The sequence below is a fragment of the Lactuca serriola genome, chromosome 4, assembly GCF_051521515.1.
Source record: "Lactuca serriola cultivar US96UC23 chromosome 4, Lser_US96UC23_V15, whole genome shotgun sequence".
NCBI lineage: Eukaryota > Viridiplantae > Streptophyta > Magnoliopsida > Asterales > Asteraceae > Lactuca > Lactuca serriola.
Window position 1 is genome coordinate 9,274,537 of NC_136411.1, and position 19,949 is coordinate 9,294,485.

Genomic DNA, 19,949 nt, shown 5'->3' on the forward strand with positions numbered 1-19,949 from the left:
TGCAGGAGCTGTCGTCGCAGCTACAGGAACTGTTGGGCAAGCAGTTCATTCGACCTAGCAGTTCTCCATGGGGAGCGTCGATTCTTTTTGTCCAGAAGAAGGATGGTTCGCACCGGATGTGCATTGATTGTCGGGATTTGAATAAGTTAACGGTGAAGAACCGTTACCCACTCCCGAGGATAGACGAACTCTTCGATCAGTTGCAGGGCGCATCTTGGTTTTCCAAGATAGACTTGAGGTCTGGGTATCATCAGGTCAGGGTCAGAGAGGAGGACATGGAGAAGACCGCATTCCGAACTCGTTATGGACATTACGAGTTCGTGGTGATGCCATTTGGGCTCACCAACGTGCCAACAGTATTCATGGACCTGATGAATCGGTTCTGCAGACCGATGCTTGACCGATCGGTCATAGTGTTTATAGATGATATCTTGGTGTATTCCAAGACCCGAGAGCATCATGAAGAGCATCTGTGAGAGCTGCTGGGAGTTCTGAGACGAGAACGGCTGTACGCCAAGTTCTCAAAGTGTGAGTTTTGGTTATGAGAGGTCCGGTTCCTCGGACATCTCGTTAACCAGGAAGGGATTTTGGTCGATCCGACCAAAATCGAGGCGGTTATGCAGTGGGAGATTCCAAAATCTCCCTCAGATATTAGGAGGTTTTTGGGATTGGCAGGGTACTAACGGAGGTTCATACGAGATTTCTACAAGATTGCAGTACCCCTCACTCGTCTGACGAGGAAGGGGGTGGATTTACGGTGGGGCCCGAGCAACAGAGGGCGTTTGAGACCCTCCGTCAGCGTTTGTGTGAGGCACCAGTCTTGACACTCCCGGAGAGAGTTGAGGATTTTGTGGTGTTCTGTGATGCATCCATCACAGGTTTAGGGGCGGTCCTCATGCAGAGAGGATGAGTGATAGCCTACGCATCGCGGCAGCTGAAGTCGCATGAGACGAGATACCCTACGCATCACTTGGAGCTGGGGGCGATGGTGTTCGCCCTCAAGATATGGAGACATTACCTCTATGGGGTCCGCTGTACCATTTACACGGATCACAAGAGCTTGAGACATATCATGGATTAGCCGAACCTGAACATGAGGCAGCGCAGGTGGCTGGATGTAGTCAAGGACTACGATTGCGAGATCCTTTACCATCCTAGTAAAGCGAATGTGGTTGCAGATGCTTTGAGCCGCAAGTCAGCTGGGTCTTCCACCCCCACGGTATGTATGAGGATAGCAGTGGATTCTCTGCTTGTGAGTTTGATCAGAGATGCCCAGGTAGAGGGCATGCGACCGGAGAATTGGAAGCTGGAGAGGATCAAGGGTGAGAATACCCGGTTCGTGCAGGATAGTCGGGGACTATTGACCCGATGCGGTCAGGTTTGGGTTCCGATTTCTGGTGGGGTTAGGCAGACGGTTATGGAGGAGGCTCATAAGTCTCATTTCTCTATTCACCCGGGGGCCACCAAGATGTACCGGGATTTGAGTTTGAGCTATTGGTGGCCGTGCATGAAGCGAGAAATCGCTTGGTACGTCGAGAGGTGCTTGACCTGCAAGATGGTCAAGGCCGAGCATCAGAGGCCGCATGGGAAGCTGCAGCCTCTAGAGATTCCCATGTGGAAATGGGAACAAATCACAATGGATTTTATTACCAAGTTACCGAGGACGGCGAAGGGGTTTGATGCTATATGGGTCATCGTGGATCGATTGGCCAAGAGTGCCCATTTCTTGGCTATACGGGAGAGCTCATCGGCCGAGAAATTGGCCTAAGTGTACGTTCGCGAGATCGTGTCTCGCCATGGGGTTCCAGTTTCCATTGTCTCTGATCGGGATGTTAGGTTTACCTCCCGCTTATGGCAAAAGTTTCACGAGGAGCTGGGCACGTGGTTGCACTTCAGCACAACATTCCACCCGCAGACAGACAGCCATAAGGAGCGGCCTATTCAGACCCTCGAGGACATGTTGAGGGTGTGTGTCATTGACTTTGGTAGGAGTTGGTATTCCCACCTACCACTTGTGGAGTTCGCCTACAACAACAATTATCATTCCAACCTTGGCGCCCCGCCATTCGAGCTGTTGTACGGGCGGAGATGTCGCACCCCGGTTTGTTGGGGCAAGGTTGGCCACAGGGTGATGGGTAGGATAGAGGTGGTCTTGCAGACTACCGAGAAGATTCAGCAGATTAGGCAATGGCTGCAGACCGCTCAAAGTCAGTAGAAGAGTTACGCCGACCGGCGCTGCTCCGAGTTAGAGTTTCAGGTCGGTGACATGGTACTCCTGAAGGTCTCGCCCTGGAAAGGCGTGATCCGCTTCAGGAAGAGGGGAAAATTGGGTCCCCGATATATTGGGCCGTTCAGGATCATTGCCAGGGTTGGCAAGGTAGCTTACAGGCTAGAGTTGTCGGAGGAGCTTAGTCAGATACCCAGCACTTTCCACGTTCGCAGTTGCGAAAGTGCATTATGGATCAAGAGGAGGTGGTGCCGCTGGATGATATTCAGGTTGATGAACGTCTGAATTACGTAGAGAGGTCTGTGGCCATACTGGAGAAGAAGATGAAGATTATGAGGAATAAGGAGATACCTTTGGTGAAAGTACAGTGGGAGCATCGAAGGGGGTCTGAGTGGACGTGGGAGACGGAGGCTGAAATGCGGGAGCATTACCCGGAGTTATTCACTGCAGCAGACTTCGAGGATGAAGTCTAGTTCAAGTAGGGGAGAATTGTAACGCCCCGATTCTTAGCTTGGAGGAGGAACTTTGGAGAAGGAAACACTTGGGGAAGCAAGGAAATCAAGGCTAGGAACTCATGGGGAGCTAAGAGATTCATTAGTTGTCACTCTCTGGAAGGTGGTGGAGTTCGTGTTGGTGATCCGGGAGTTGAGCTTTCTAGTTTCAGACGACAGTTACAAGGTGAGGTATCCTCACTATAATAAGGGGTCTAAGGCACCAAGGCCAGCCCATTTGATATGCTATCTTGAGCTGTGTTAGATGTTGAGTATGACTTAGGGTTGCATGCTAGTGGTTATGCCTGTTAGGTGGGTCTGTAGGACTACCTGTGATGTTATATGGTTATTGCATGCTCGATTCTTATGATTTATGTGTTTGTCATATGGGATGGGTTGAGGTTGTACTGCTTTGTGCGGTAGCCAACAAACCCTAGGAGCATTCCAGTTACGGGCTAAGGGAGACTCGTACTGTGGGCTCGGGAGCATTCCAGTTACGGGCTGAGGGAGACTCGTACTGTGGGCTCGTGGGTATTACAGTCTGTAGGGTTGTGGATCCGTTATGTGTTGTTCTGTTCAGTTGGTATTTTGGGGGTAACTCACTAAGCTTGCAGGCTTAGAGTTTCAGTTTATTGTTTCAGGTACATCAAGGGATCGCGGCAAGGCGAAGTAATGATCGTACAACTCTTCATATTATGTTTATGTTTCTGGGAATGCTGTGATAAATAATATTTTGAAAACAAAGTTGTAATGTTTTGATGAAGACATGTTTCAAAAGTTTAAATTGGTTTGAAATTTTTGGGTTTTACATTCCCGAGTTTATTTTTGGAATGATTTGGGAAGAAAGGAAAGGAAATCGGAGGTATCTTTTCTCTCTTAATCTTCCTCCCAAATTGGAGAGATTTGGAGAGAAAAGAATCATTGACAAACAAAAAATCTCAGTGATTCCCAAACTTCCCTTGAACCCTATATAATCACGTCATCAACAAAACACAGAAAAAAATTGCTGCTTCATCCTTCTTCAGGCTCTGTTCAGGCTGTTCTCTCTTTGCAAGTTTTCAACATCTGGTTTCATTCTCTTCTTCGATTTCTTGTGTATGATCGTTATTTGTTTTTAATTTGGTCTTAGTTGCTGGTTCATCCCCTTCTTCGATTTCTTCTATGATTCTTATCGGTTTTTATTTTGGTGTTAATTGTTGGTTCAACCCTGCAACTCTGAACAAATAAGTAACAAAACAAACAAGTACTTTGTTTTTGCTGTTGTACACGACAAGAAAAAGGAAAAGAAAGAGATGTGAAACTTTTATGTTGCTATTTATCTCATAAAGTAACTACAAACAAATTATGTTATTTATATGTAATAGAAACAAATGAAAAAGATATCTCATAAAGTTGCTACATATAATGCTATTTATATCTAAAAGAAACAAATCAAAAAAAACGACCACTGCATGTGCTTCTATGATTTTTGTTTCTAATTTTTTGTTAGTTGTTAACATATGACCAATTATTGCACAGACTATTTGATTCATTTTCTTGGTGCCAATATTACTACTTGAGAGTTTTTTTTTTGCAAAAATTTAGATTTGAGGTCCTTAAACAGTTAAACTATCATAACATATTAGATGCATATCCCTTTTTATTATCAATACTTTGTTATCTTTTATTCACATTTTATATTTATTATGCTTTATTATTTTCACAAATTTGTTTTCTATGAATTTTTTTTCAAGTTGGATTTTATATATTTTTTTAAAAATCATATAATAATGTAAAAAAAGTTATAAAACATGTCAAAATATGTGAATACGGTTAGCTATTACAATTTTAGAACCACTTTACTGTAATAAATATTTAAAACTCGAGTCATGGACTTTTTTGTCCTTGAATCTACCTTTGGTTTGAGTAAGCAACGGTAACCATACTATAACCTATACATCCACATATAACACAAGAATCACAGTTTAATAATTTTCATAAAAGAGGTAACATTTTCGATGGATAGTGAACTACAAACACCCGCTCAATTTTTGAGAATCATGCAAAGACAAGTAGTTCATCTGCGTTGCTTGTTGATGGCCATTCTGACGCATCGTGCCCTTTCCAACACAAACAGCCCCAAATTACCGTATAGGAAACTTATTTTAAAATGGCGACGTATACGTGAATAATTGCTACACGATCTTTCAAACGATGGTCAATGTCGTGAACTTATCCGTATGAGTGATCAGGCTTTTAAGAAATTGTGCACTATCTTACAAAAAGTTGGTGGTCTTCGAGCTACTCAACGCATGTCCGTTGAAGAGCATGTTGCAAGATTTTTGCACATTGTCGGCAATGATTTTAGAAATCGATTCGTCTCTTGGCTATACCGTCGCTCTAAATCCACTACTAGTAGGTGCTTCCGTAGAGTTCTCCGAGTAATTATATCACTGGAAAGTCATTATATTCATCAAAAAAAAGGTGATGTTGTACAAAAAGAAATTCAAGAAAAAAACGAATTTATCCTTACTTCAAGAATTGTATAGGTGCAATTGACGGGACACATGTTCGTGTCAAAGTACCTAACAAAGATGCCCCTATATATCGTGGTCGCAAGGGATACCCTACGATAAATGTCTTAGCTGCTTGTACATTTGATTTAAAGTTTACGTACATTTTAAGTGGCTGTGAGGGTACAACATCAGACTCAAGGATACTAAAGAATGCACTCAATAGAGAAGATAAACTAGTAATTCCAAAGGGTAAATTTTTAATACCAAAATTACTCTTTTGTGTAATCTAATTTTTAATACATAACTAATTACAACTTATTTGTAGGCCGATACTATTTGGTAGATGCTGGTTTACCTCATACAACTACACTAATGGAACCATATCGCAGTGTCGGATATCATTGAAAGAGTATTCTGCTCGGGCCCTTGAGAATGTAAAAGAGTTGTTTAATCTACGTCATGCTTCATTACGTAACGCTATAGAACCGGAATTTGGTGTTCTAAAGAGAAGGTTTCCTATCATTAGAAGTACACAAGAACCTTTTTATTCTTGTGAAACACAATCAGACATTTTCTTGGCATGTTGTATTTTACATAACTTTTTGTTAGAAAAAGATCGAGACAAAAATCTTGAAGATGAGGTCCTACAGGAAATGTTAAATGAACCAAGAGAGGAAATGCGCCATAATATAAGAGAGACAAGTCAGGGTAATGCTATGGCAGAGAAAATGAGGAAATTAATTTCAAATCAAATGTGGACTGATTACTCGCCAAATCAAAACCATGAGATAGATATGTTAATGTAACTACTAGTTTTTATTATAGCATTTCAATTTGATTTTATATGGATCTTTTGTGTTTAACTTGATTTTGTGTTTATCTTTTGGACATGTTATTTACTCATTATTTGTACATCCTCTAAGTATGTATTTTTTTTATGTTATCAATGCTTGGTTTGTTTATTTATGATGTTATACAAGTCAAAATGATGAATGAATAACAAGTTACTAAGAAAGAACAAATAAAATGGACATATTGGATGGATTATTGTTTTATTCAATCTATGTTGACACAAGATGAGAAAAGATTAAGGATTAGTGGGAGTTTCATCCCACAAGCGTACACCAACATGGTGGAGGAGCTTAATCAAAAGTTTGGGAAGACATTAACAAAAAAATCATTTAAAGAATCATTTGAAAACTTTAAAATCGGGTTTCTCGCAATGGTATGACATGTTCCGCGGAACTTCATTGAGTGGGTTCGGTTGGAATTCTGAAACACAACTAATTGAAGCGGACGAGGAAGTGTTGGCCAACCTAATTAATGTAAGTTTCTTTTATTGCATGTTACTTATTTTGTATACATTTATGTTATATTTCTTAACAATAATTGTATTTGGGATTTGTGTGTTACAGTCAAAGCCAGAGGCAATTTCATTGAAGTCCAAAAAAAATACCAAACTACAATGAAATGATAGCTTTGCTTGCGAGAGATAGGGCTTCAGGGGTGCATGCTGAAACCCCGAAAGAGAAGAATGCTCGATTGAACAAGACTGGGGATATCAAAGTAGAAACAGTTGAAGAAGTGGATCGGTTACTAGCAAGCAATGACATAACACTTGAGAAACAACAAAAAAATAATGATGATGATGATGATGGTCTTGATGATATTCAAGTGTTATCTCCTACATGCTTTTCACCGGTGCAACATTCAAGTTCTAAGAAGTGCAAAAGTAAAAAAAGGAAACATGAAATTGATGATGAAGATGAAGATGAACCTGAAGCTGAACCTGAACCTGAATCATTTGAAAAAGTTATTACGAGTGTCGTTAAAGATGTGGCTTCTGCTATGAGGGAGGGTAACAAAATCTTCAAAAAATCCCATCACCGGGTTTATACTGGTGATGAAATTTATAAAGAGTTAGAGCAAATGGATTTGGAACCCGATGAATTAGCAGAAGCCCTCATGTTTTGTTGCGAAATCAATCTAATGAGGGGACATTATTTAAAGTTCCATTTAAAATAAGAAAAAATTTGCTGAAAAAAGTGACGGGGGCAAGTAAATGACGTACTTAGGATGGTAGTTTTTTGATTTTTTTTATCAGTTTGACTTCATACTTTTTGGTTTTTGGTTTGAGTTCATACATTGGAATTTGTTTGATTATTTTTGCATTGACTTTAAATTGGTTTCTTATGAATTTGTTTGATTATTCATACATTTATGTTATTTTTGGTTTGGGTTTATTGACTTCTTTTCCACTTTATATTGATTTTGTTTGAAAAAGTTATACAAATGAATTATGTAACGCCCCATTTTCTGGTATGTAATTTAAATAAGTATTTTCATTTCTTAAGGGGTACTCGGCGAGTCTGTATCCCGACTCGTCGAGTAGAGACGGGATGATCACGCAAATTGAGTTGGCTACTCAACGAGTCCATATGGTGGGACTCGGCGAGTCCGCCTGTCTGGATGAAGCCCTAATTTTAAGGGTCTGCACCCTATTTAAACACATTTATGCGCCCTAACCTCGCCTCCATCGCCCTCAGAGCATTTCTTATCAAACCCTAGCCTCCTTGTGAAGGAACTTTTGGTGCATTTTGGAGCAAGTAGAAGAAGGAGAAGCTTAAAGAGTTTAAGGAAGAAGAAGTAGATCCGGAACACACTCCTTTGTGGTCATCTTTTCTGGTAATAAAGTCTCCATCTTGCTTATTGATCTTATAGATCTAGTTTGTCCCCAAATTGTTGATATTAAGCTCAAAAACCCCAAATCATTTGTAATAAAGCCTTATGATCGAGTTATACTTCAGATCTAGCCTCTCTTGAACTCAAGGAGCTCATTATAGCCACCTTTATGCAATCTTGGCCTTGTTCCAAACCCTAAGTGCTTAGTATTTGATGATTTTGGGTATTTTAACCTCATACCCTTGTGCATGCACGTAAAGTTGGAAACTTTACGTGTAAAACCAGTCCTAGAAGCTCATATCTATGTTTTGGAAGCACTGAAATCGATTAGAATCGACTATATAGTAATAACATGCTTGGGAGTCGACGAGTTGTTCTTCAACTCGACGAGTTGTTCATACGACTTGGCGAGTCACAGACTGGACGTGTTCATATGTTGAAAGAGAACTCGACGAGTCGGATGAAGTTAGACTCGATGTTAACATCGAGGAAGAACTCGTCGAGTCTTTGCCAAACTCGACGAGTAGAAGCTGGTAGAGGTCTAGAATGGATGATAGGGACTCGGCGAGTCCGGTCAACAGGAAGTTGACTTTGACCAGGAAGTTGACTTTGACTTGCCCAAGGGTAAATAGTCATTTTACCCTGAGATTAGTTATCAACATTTAATTTAGTGTTTATGGGATTTGTAGCCGGGGAGTTCCGGAGCAGCGGTCAGGCAGTTTCAGATTTAGCATCTCGGCAGCCAGCGTTACGAGGTGAGTTTCCTTCCAGTAGGAACGGGTCTACGGCCACAATGCCGACCCGTCTAGTTAGCAGTAGATCCGGACTTTGGTCCGATGCAGTAGTTCAGTGTGCTTGATGTCTTTGTGATTCAAGCATGTCTTTGTGCTTTGTGTTCCGGACTTCGGTCTGATGCAATATGTAGTATATGTGCTTATGCTAGTTGATATGTTTATGTTATGTTATGCTCAATCAGTTTTCGGACTTCGGTCCGATGCAGGGGACATGGTCCCGGTTAGTTCCGGACTTCGGTCCAATGCAGAGGGCAAGGCCCTGGTTAGTTCCGGACTTCGGTGCGATGCAGTTTCCGGACTTCGGTCCGATGTAGTGGGCAAGGCCCAATAGTTGTTTATGTGTTATTGTATGGTATGTGGTAGTTTGGGGGAGCTCACTAAGCTTTGTGCTTACAGTTTTAGTTTTGGTTTCAGGTACTTCCGCTAGCAAAGGGAAGAGCTCGGTTTGATGGCATCGCACCCACCACAGCTTCAGTTTTATCTTGGAGTTTTATTCAGACATTTTGTTATGATGGATACAATTTTGTTTTGGCACCGTTATTATGACTTTTGAGTACTCATTCTATGGTTCTTGTTATATATGACAGTGGATGATGTGATTTTTAGTAATATTAAAACAAAAAATTTTGGGTCGTTACAAATTATGCATTAATGATTTTTATATAAATAATCAAGTCAAAAAAATAATTAAAGAAGTCGGGATGTAGGAACAGTTGGCAAAAAAAAAAAAATAGTTTAGGCATAATTTTATTTTCAAGAGAATCGTATGGAATATATTTGAAATTATGGAAAAAATGTGACAAGGGTATAATAGTCCACTTTTAGTTTTCATTTCTTTTCCTTCCAACTCGGGAACACAAAGAAAAATAATTTTCCTTTCCTTTCTCTCGAACTCGGGAACAGAAAAATACACTTTACTTTCCTTTCCATTCTTTTCTTTTCTCTCCACATTTCTCTTCTCTTCTTTTCTTTCCTTTAAATGAAACTCGGGAACAAGGTGTAATGGTTAAGTTCTTTAAATAGGGTACTAAACCCGGAAAATTAGGGTTTTCCCTTTACAGTGCCTACTCGTCGAGTAGACCCTGAGTCCCGCGTCCAATATCGATCTTTACTCGTCGAGTCCCACTGCAAAACCCTAAAAAAAACTTGAAAAATAAATGATACCTAGAACAAGCGTTACAAATCTCCCTCACCTGAACTAGACTTCGTCCTCGAAGTCCGCTAATGTTGACCAATCCGGGTAGTGATCTCGCATCTCCTCTTCCGGCTCTCATGTCCATTCGGAGCCTCTTCAGTGTTGCCATTGCACCTTCACTAACCTCACTTCTTTGTTACGAAGGACCTTGGTCTTCCTATCCATAATTGTAACGGGCCTCTCAATGTAGTTCAAGCTAACATGATTATCCTAGTTTTCATTCAACGAATCAACCGATTAAAGGTAATGTGTAAATGATTCAGATTTATATGCAAAAAAAAAAAAAAAAAAGTGCGATTTAAACCCATTTGGATATACCTAAAACTTGTAAAAAAGCATCATATATGACAATGTCACTCTATAACTTCAATTACAAACTTGTTTTAAGCCCATTTGGATACCTGAAACTTGAATAGTTTCCCAAAGTTGGACTACATTCAAATAGTTCCCAAATATGAAAACTTGTATGGATTAAAAATCACATTCCATACTTGTACCTCTAAAAACCCATATAACAAATTAAAGTAAATAGAAAGATTATGCAAAACTAAAGCCCACAACATTGAAAGTTGAAACTTGTTTTGGTTTCTCTAATTAACCTCTTGATAACAATTAATTAACACCCCTCAGACATAATCAATACGAAAGTAGATTAACACACAACAACAACAATCAAGGATTAAAGGGTCTTTTGTGCTTCTAGCAGGGGCTTGATAAATGTACAACACTAAAATAACCATTAAATTCTTAATCACTAAAGTTAAAAACATCAAGCTCCTCCTTCCTTGATCTGCTTTTGGGTATAAAATTCTTGATGGGTTCTGACTCATCTAATATTGTCACCATTGTTGAGCTGCTTGACTTCCAGTTGCTCTTCATCTTTGACTTTTTGGGAGTTTCTTCCTTTGACTCAGAATTCCCTGGCATTACTAATTCCATTGTTGGGCTGCTTGACTTCCGGTTGTCCTTCATCTTTGACTTTTTGGGAGTTTCTTCCTTTGACTCAGAATTCATCGGCATTACTAATTCCATTGTTGGGCTTCTTTTCAACTTTGACTTTTTGGGGGTTTCTTCCTTTGACTCGGAATTCATCGGCATTACTAATTCCATTGTTGGGCTTCTTTTCAGCTTTGACTTTTTGGGGGTTTCTTCCTTTGACTCGGAATTCCCTGGCATTACTAATTCTATTGTTAAGCTGCCTGACTTTCGGATGCTCTTCAAGTTTGACTTTGTAGGAATTTCCTCCTTTGACTCCAAATTCCCCGGCGTTAGGGATTCCGGCAGGTCCACTGGCGGCAGAGGTGGTGGCTTCTCATAAAATATGGCGGCATCAAGGGCGTAAATTTGTAGGGCAAGAGCCGAAATGGTGGAGATTTTAGCAGCAGCTGAAGGTGATGACCAATACCTCCATTCCTTTCTTAAGTACTCTGTTTTAATCATGTCCTCTAAGATAATAGCTGCTTCAACCATCTGAAAAAAAAGCCAATCATGTTTCAAAGCAACTGTTATAGATAATTTAACGAAAATACTAAAATAAGGGCAAAATGGTAATTTTAACAAACTCACCTCAGAAATTGATTTAGCTGATTTCAAAAACGCCCGCCAAATTCGTAGCCTGTTGGGGTCTTTTCTTGAAGGTCTAAAAGCTTCATCCGGAAGAGCAGCTTCAATATCCAGTAAAATTATTTTAAGAAATTGAAGAATTTCATAAGCTTTCCCAGCTACTGTTGCGATAGACAAGCGGTTATTTCCGATTATACCCCCATCAACTTCAGACGGGTTTTTTCCAATTATACCCTTGGCCTCACACTGATGAGCCGGCTCGTTAGTTGAAAATGTAGAGTGGCATGAAAAACAATGGTGTCGAGTAGGTCCCACTAATTCCAAGCAATCACACCGGAATATTTTCCCAAATTTCTTTTCCAATTCTGCCCTCGCATGAACCGACGACCTCAACTGAAGTGCAACTTGACCAACACTGTGATCATCATCATTTAAATCACTTGATTTGTTCCTTTGCCATTTCTTAATGTTTTCTTTCAGTTGTTTCTCTTTTGCATCATCATCTTCCAGCCATTCAAGCAGAGCCTCAATTTCACCATCTGATTCATAGCAAACCCATGCACAAGAAGAACTTTCACACACTTCACCTACACTGTGTGGGCCGGACATAAATACCCTTTCGGGCCTACCCAAAACCCAATAAAGTCTTCCATCTGAATCCCGGCCCAAAAAGTTTTTTTGAAAATTGCAACAACCATCTGCACTCATGTGATTTTGAATCACAGTTGAACTCAAAGACTCATCACACAAGAACTGTAGAAGGAAAACCCTCTGCAAAAAAATAGCAACAAACTTTTATTTATTTATTTATTTATAAGAAAAAGATTGAAAGTAGAATGTCTAAAATAGACAAACCTCTTTAACACCAAGTTCCCAATACTCCATTGACTCCATGGCATCTGCTAAATCTGCAAGTTCCTCTAAACCAATTCGAGTAAACTCTCTTTGACTTTTCTTCTTTGTGGGCCCAGCATGATCATCTTCACGTGACATGGTTTGACTTGTAATGAAAGAAATGCATGGAGGGCAATACCAACTTGCTTTTGGAACCCTTTGAAGAGGGGGATCTAAGCAGTAAGTATGATACTCTGCATCACATCGATCACATAAAAGCAAAATATGGTCATTTTCGTCTTTTCCACATACTCTGCAAATCCCATCTTCCCATGGTGCAATGAATAGTGTGCTTGAAATTGTGTCTATGATCATCATGTTTAGCTCTTTTTTTGTTTCTTCAAACGGATTGTTCCCATAATCCATGGTTTTGCTCACCAATGTAAGTACCTGGATCATGAAAAGGATAAAATATTATCCTATTTTTCTGCATTTAACCCTAAAAAATTCAACTAAACTAACCTCTTGTTTGTATAGTTCTTCAAGCTTTCTTGAAATTGCTTCTATGGAGTCGATGTATTTGGGTTTGTTCCTGTATGTTATTCGTAAGTTTTCCCAAACCTGTCAAAAGATGACAAAATGTCAGATTTAGCCCACATTTTTCTCCATATGCAAAAAGTTTATGATCAAAATAGCAAAGTAAGGGTAGTTTGGGAATACCTCGCGAACATCCTCGATGAAAGATTGATGGGAATGATCATAGAAGCCTGCATCCAATCTGAGGTCAATTGTTCTAAAATCCAAACGACGTGCAACTGTCACAACATCATCAAATTCATTTGGTTTCATGAAACCAAAAAAAGCTTTGTTTTCATCTTCAGCAGCAACAGCACGTAGCACCATACGACACCTTTTTATGATCACATCAGATACTGTCCTCACAACTCGGCTTTCTTTGACTTTCTTCTTGGTCAATGGAGTTTCATCTCTCACTTTATCAAGAACCGATACAACAATTTTCTGTTTCAACTCCATTTTTGAAAAACTCACTCAGTTTACAGAAAATAAACAAAAGGGATGAAATTTGTCAGTTTAAAAAGCACGAACCTTTGTGGGTCCCGATGCATTACCCTTGTAGACATCTTTACTTATGGATCTTAACAGCATCTCTTTCGCCCATTCTGGTGGATCTTTTTCTAATGATTTGAAAACACGGTTTCTTATTCTTGCCCCCACGTTTGTAGGTTGTCTTCTTATAGGTTCTAGAACCTTTATCCACTCTGGACATTTGTTGTCAATTCTTTTTGTCTCCCTCACACAGTCATTGACATCAAGATCATTGTCAATGATGAAATCTCCAATTTTACTCTTCACAGAAGAAAATATTTTCTTCGAGGCCTCTGCTAGAATCTGAAAACAACATAAAGTCAGTAACAGTTATTATAAACACAAACAGATAAAGGGTATATAAGTAATTTCACTCTACCATTGCATCCGCCTCGATTACAGCCATTCCTGTAAGAGAACCACAAAGTGGGCCCCCATCACCATTCAAGCAATGGAAAACTTGATCAAACTCACGGTTTGTGAGATCGGGAGCTTCATAATTATCATCCATGGATAACAGAACCAAAATGTATCTCCTGGCTACCTCTGGCCAAGTAATTTCATTAATAGGAAATATACCAGGATTGCCCTTTTTGCTAGAAACTGTCATGTCCATGTTTTTCTTCCTCCCTTTCCTTGACTTGGATTCCATGGCACCAAATGGATCGTATATTGTAACTTTTGATAGTATATCTTCCACTAGCACCTTCAGCATTGTCATATGAAAGTTTGAGAGCATCATGCCTGTATCAGGGGTAATTCTGGAACATGAGGTAACACTATTCTGCATCATGCCTGTATCAACCCATGGATCCAGTAGCTCCTTTTCAAGATTTTGTCTAGAGAGAGGTGCATCTTGTCCAAGAACTTTATGAAACTGCAAGCAGAACTCATAGACCTGAAAAAGAAAAATAACCGGATGAAACTTTCAAGAAATTGAAAATAATACACCAAAACCAAATATTCAGTTACCTGGAGAACATCCCCAATTAAATAAGGAGGAAGGTTAGAAGGAATTGTATTGCCAGGTGGGCCGAGTCTTTTACAGGTTTCTGTGAGACTATCTGATATCATTCTCTGTGTATGTAAAACCGAAAAAAATCCACTTCCAACAGTTCGTGCAATCGAATTTTGACATCTGGCATCCAAATATTTATATTCAGAACAAGCACCAACTCCAGGAAGCTGTTGTATGAGTTCTTGTACAAACTCTGCATCCAAACCAAATCTATCCATTTCCAACCATCTCCGTATCACCATACAAGAAACTTCAAGTTGCTCTGTGGTCAAAATCAATTCCGGGATGCGGTCAACAGAACCACTAGTCAAAGTCAAACAACCAAATTTGTCTAACGAATCAACACCATATGAACCATAAAACTGTTGCCTGTTATCATTATGGTTACAATGAAAGTTCACAACACTCAAATCTTGAAAGGCGTGATGGCATGCACAAATTAGGGTTTCCAAAACCATCTTCCATGCAGATGATGTGGATCTCCCTTCAACCATGAATTCACCAATAACATCACCATTGATGAAGCTATTATCAGAAGGTGTATCATGGTGAGATTCTGAGCTTGCTATCTCATTCTCATCTGATTTAGGCTTTTTGTAGATTACTGTTGAAGCATTGGGGAGTGATTGCTTTGAGCATGGATGACGATTTACTCTAAAGATTGGGCCATAATCATCACCTTCTAGAACATTACATACAAAAATGGAGCCTGTAAGCTTATCATGCCACATGGATTTGTAACCAATTGGCCAGATTTGGTGAGTGTTGTGGAATGGACGCCTTGGGTTGACTTTTCCAACCGATATAACAAACAAGTCTTCAAATTGAACTGGAAATGATACTGAATAATCTGATCCATTGTAACCACCATTCTCCATTGGGACAACTTCAACTTCATTTCCACCATTACTGAGTGACCTTGATCCACCCTCCACTCTGTTATCATTTTTTGAATCCATGGAATTGGAAGTTGAAAGCAAACCAAGATGATGAGCAACTTGTGGCATGGAATCGTATCTAATTCCATCTGGGGAACAGTAAAAAGGAGAGGTTTTGCAAGTAGTCTCTGAGTATTCAAATTTAACACACCAACCATCTTCCAATACACCTCTGTGTTCAGATATGTAGTCTTTAAGTGCTTTCAAATAAGCTAAATTGTCATTCTGTGTTGCAATATCAAGATTCATGCGTGCAGTTTGTATTGTACTTGTGCTGTAGGAAGTGGTTGCACATGGAAATCCATTTGCAACATCTCTAAGACTATGAGTGTTGTTGCAAGAAGTTAAAGTAAAGTTAGTGAAGGGATTGCAATACGTATCCTGCATTCTGGAAACAAAAAGATATGGAAAGTTAATTTTACTAAATGTATAATAATATTATCATCCAAGTTTTTTTACCTTGAAGAATACTAATTAATAAATGTTCAATTTTGATTTTTTTAACATAAACGCTTTCAGATTCACTGCATTCTTTCTATTAGTATTATGCTTGACGAATGTAAGAACAAGTTGCATCCGACTACAAAATTTCACATATGGCATTTATGTCTTATCCAAACATTTGTTTACCCTGCCATGACTTTTTACCTATATGGGTCATGATATGCATGTTTAACTTGCTTCCTCAACTTTATAAGAAGTCCCAAAATAGTCGACTGTGATTGAATGTGCATTCAACAACAATTCATATATATAGTTTTAAATGTTCAAGGTACAAGACAATGATGTCATCGTTATTAGGATTGTAATAGGAATAAGATAGAACTTTGAAGAATAAAATAGGGAAAGAGTAGATATGTTGTGCATTAAATGTTTGTAGGAGAATATGGTATCTTATCATTACACGCATATAATATACATTTACATGTAACCAATATATTGAGTTTACAACTTAGAAAACGACCAAGTTCCAAAAAAGAAAACCTTATAACACACAAAACCCCAATCGACATTTACTAAGTTGTTTCCAATAGATCAACACTATTACCACACTGCAAACAAGATATTCCATATTGGTTGTATCATGTAACCATATTGGTGGCAATTTTCGAACAAGAAAAGTCACACTTCTTTAATATATATGCACACATAATAACGAATCACACCTCTTTAATATATACACACACACACACATAACGTGCTTTGTAGCTTGAGATTTGAACCCAAAGCTCTAACAAAAAGAATTTTGGTCCGTGGAAACATAATAGTGATTCTTATGGATGAGGGGGTTGATTAGTGAACATTATTATTGTTATCGAATCAAAGACATAAGTAGATTCTTTTGGTTTTGCCTATAGAGGTTAACTAAACCTATGGTTAACCAAAAACTAAGGTTAGCTTCATTGATTCAAAAAATTTATATTTCATCAAACCATGAACAATCCTAATGAGTACACATGATATTACCTATGATTCTATAAGTGGATCGTCCGTACAACACAAGGCATCACCACTTATCCTCAAATTTACTTAGAAATCTAAAGACAACAATGGGATTAACATTTAACATAACCCTTTGATAATGTAATTTATATGAATCTTGATGCTCCCTTAGAAGTGTGAGAGGTACAAATCCAGTAGCAAGTTGGAGCCTCATTACTTAGATCAGAAATGGACAATCTACCAATCATAGTTAACCCCACATAGTTTATTTACCAGCTTCCTCACAATACCCAAAGTTATGTACTTCTCAACTTGTGCTTCTTACCTGATGCTTTTAATACATGCAAAGAACGTATAACCCTATTGGACGTGTGTTAGTACACCCTAATATGTGTCATTTATAGAATAAGAAAATCCATTAGTTTTCACTTCCTATATGAGTAGGGGGATTCAAAAGTTGTTTGTTTCCTAAGATATTTAAAGGTAGATCACATAACAGTAAACATTTATGACCAAATATATATGTTTAGATAGGCAATTGCTAAAGCTTAAATCCAGATTTAGGGAAATGGCACAAAGTTTTTAACTTTACGTATCCTTCAAATTTTGGATCAACTATTTTATCATAAACCTGTTTTGCTTACCACCGTTAACAGATCATAGATCATTCAGACACACATAGAAACCCAGACATTGTTAAAAAAACAAACTTGAATCGTAGTAACTAGACCGATTCCATTTCCTGAACCACAATTTCACTAGAAAATATTTTTTCATTGTTGGAAAAGCAAGCACACATTGTAGATCATTCTAGAACACAAAGAAAACCATGAAAACCTCAGTAAAAGCAAGCAGCCAAGCAGACATTGTTAAAAATAAATTTGAGTCGTATCACTAAAAAACTACGCATATGCATCCTCCAATTGAGAATTTTAAAAGATGAATGGATGATCATACTTGGGGGCACTGTTTGTGAAGGCTAACTCCGAATTTACCCAAAACCCTGCGTCATCACCTTCAACCTCACGCGGTGGAGAGACATTCATGTCCACAAGCCCTAAATCGCCACCACTAGTAGCGGATACAGTTCGTCGCAACCTCTTCTCTCTGTTGCATTCCATCAAACACTCGGAGCACGTCCACTCCCTTCCCCCTAGTCTCCCCCTAAAACACTCTATTTGAAAATGTTTTGCACACTCACAGCATACCACCACCTACCCTTTCTCCTCACAACATAAGCCACACCGGTGATCCGCCGTAAACCCGTCGCCATTACCACCCTCAGCTTCTTCTCGGGGAGAAGGGAGTGGGGTTTCGTTCAAATCGAGCTCCAACGCCACTGTATGGGCACTGTTTCCGGGTACGGGTGAACTACCCGGATCCGATTCCATTTAAAAAGTAAGATTACTTTACTATATAATTTTTTATTTTTTATTTTTTATTTTAAAAACACTCAAATTAATTCAACTCGACCTTAAATCAATTTTGAATCAAAAGAAAAAATCTTTGATTTTATGAGAGATTTTATTGAAAACTCAAGTGAGGTTTTTTTTAGGAAAAAAAATAAATAAATAACTTAGGAACATAAAAAATTTGAAAAATGATTGAATAAACTTAATCATAGAAAAATGATTGAAAAAAACAAGTTTTATCATAACTAAAAATATAACTAAACTCCTGGTTTAGCAAAAAAGCCTAGTAGAAGAAAGTTTTAGAATTTCTGAGAAAAAAAAAAAAAAAAAAAGAATAAGTTTTATGAATTTTAAGTAGAACTAGTATTTGTTTTGCAACATTAAGAAGATACTTATAAATTAAAGGTTATCTTTTCTGTTGCAAGCGTCAATTTTGTTCTGTTAACGAAAATGTTTCTAATAAGGTAGTGTTTGTTTTTTGTTTGCAGATCTGTGTGGCCTCTTCTGTCTACGTCGCGCAGACCACGCGCAGACATTAGTCTTCGCAGATTGTTTGTTTTTCTGAAGACTGCATACCTAAAAATGTATGTGCGTCCTCTTCTTGACGCACACGTGGACCAGAGTCTTCTAACATCTTCAGACATCTTCTAGCCTAAAAAAACATATATATCTTTATTTTTTTTAATTTATATTTTTCCAACTTTATTAATGATAAACAATTTGAAAAAAAATACAAAACTTAAAAAAAAATTAAAAAAAAAATTAAAAAAAAGAACGTTCGACAATACAAACATGATATTTTTGACAAATTTATTACAATAATAGTCGTTGAAGTTGTTTATATAAATATGAAAAAAAATCATAATATATTCTTATATTTTTTTGCCAAATTTTGTAAAACATTATTTAATACAGTATCGTCAATTTCTCGAAAAAATATTTATGGTACGTTTTTAATGGATTTAATTGAAAAAATCGAAGTTTATTTTTATCCATTTATGTATCAAATTCTTTGATCACTAATTATAATGTTTAGTTATAACTTTGTAACCAAAGTTGTTGGTTTTATCAAATATATACGTTAATTCATATCATTTTTATTTTTATTTTCTATACAATAATACATAAAAGTTGATCTAAAAAAACAAACATCTTTTTTTTTAGTAGCCTGCAGATCTTAAAAAAACAAACATCCTTTTTTTTTCAGACTGCAGACGTTTGGTCTACCTCTTCTACTGCAGAGGTCTACAGATATGATCCGCAGACTGCATACATTTTGTCTCAGAAAAAATAAACAGCACCTAAGCCTCTGTTTGCTTTGTTATCTTTCCTATATCTCTCTTCATCCTTAACTAATTGCTAATGGTTGGTTGGTTTTAATATATTATTAAGTTGAGTTAATAGACGACTAAATGTTGGGTTGAATTGTATAAAAAATCATACAAAAATATATATTTTTTTTTATTTATATTTATTAAATGACTAAATTGGTATTGTACAAACTTGCATTTAATTTTCATTAATAATATCTTTTTGTTTTGATATATCATATAGTTTAATGTTATATGATAAACAATTAAATATTTTTCTCAAAGCTATAAGATTATCCTTACTCACAACTCATCCAAATGATTCACTAAAAATATTTTTCTTCCATTTATAAAACCAACTAAATCCGAACTTTCACTCTCATTAACAACCCCATTGAAATCATTTTTTAATAAATAAATATAATTTATAGTTTTTGTAT

At 37.9% G+C, this 19,949-nt stretch overlaps 1 protein-coding gene across 1 annotated transcript; it reads right to left on the minus strand.

Moving 5' to 3' along the window:
• Positions 1-10,446: 10,446 nt before the first annotated feature.
• Positions 10,447-18,111, minus strand: LOC145101006 (methyl-CpG-binding domain-containing protein 9-like). Its single transcript, XM_079038179.1, has 9 exons — positions 17,745-18,111; positions 14,361-15,732; positions 13,768-14,286; positions 13,389-13,691; positions 13,002-13,301; positions 12,804-12,902; positions 12,303-12,731; positions 11,451-12,218; positions 10,447-11,354 (listed from the first exon to the last, which is right to left on the minus strand). The coding sequence occupies exons 1-9, from the start codon at positions 17,906-17,908 to the stop codon at positions 10,632-10,634; spliced, it is 4,677 nt and encodes a 1,558-aa protein (XP_078894305.1). The 5' UTR covers positions 17,909-18,111; the 3' UTR covers positions 10,447-10,631.
• Between the last annotated feature and the right edge of the window lie 1,838 nt (positions 18,112-19,949).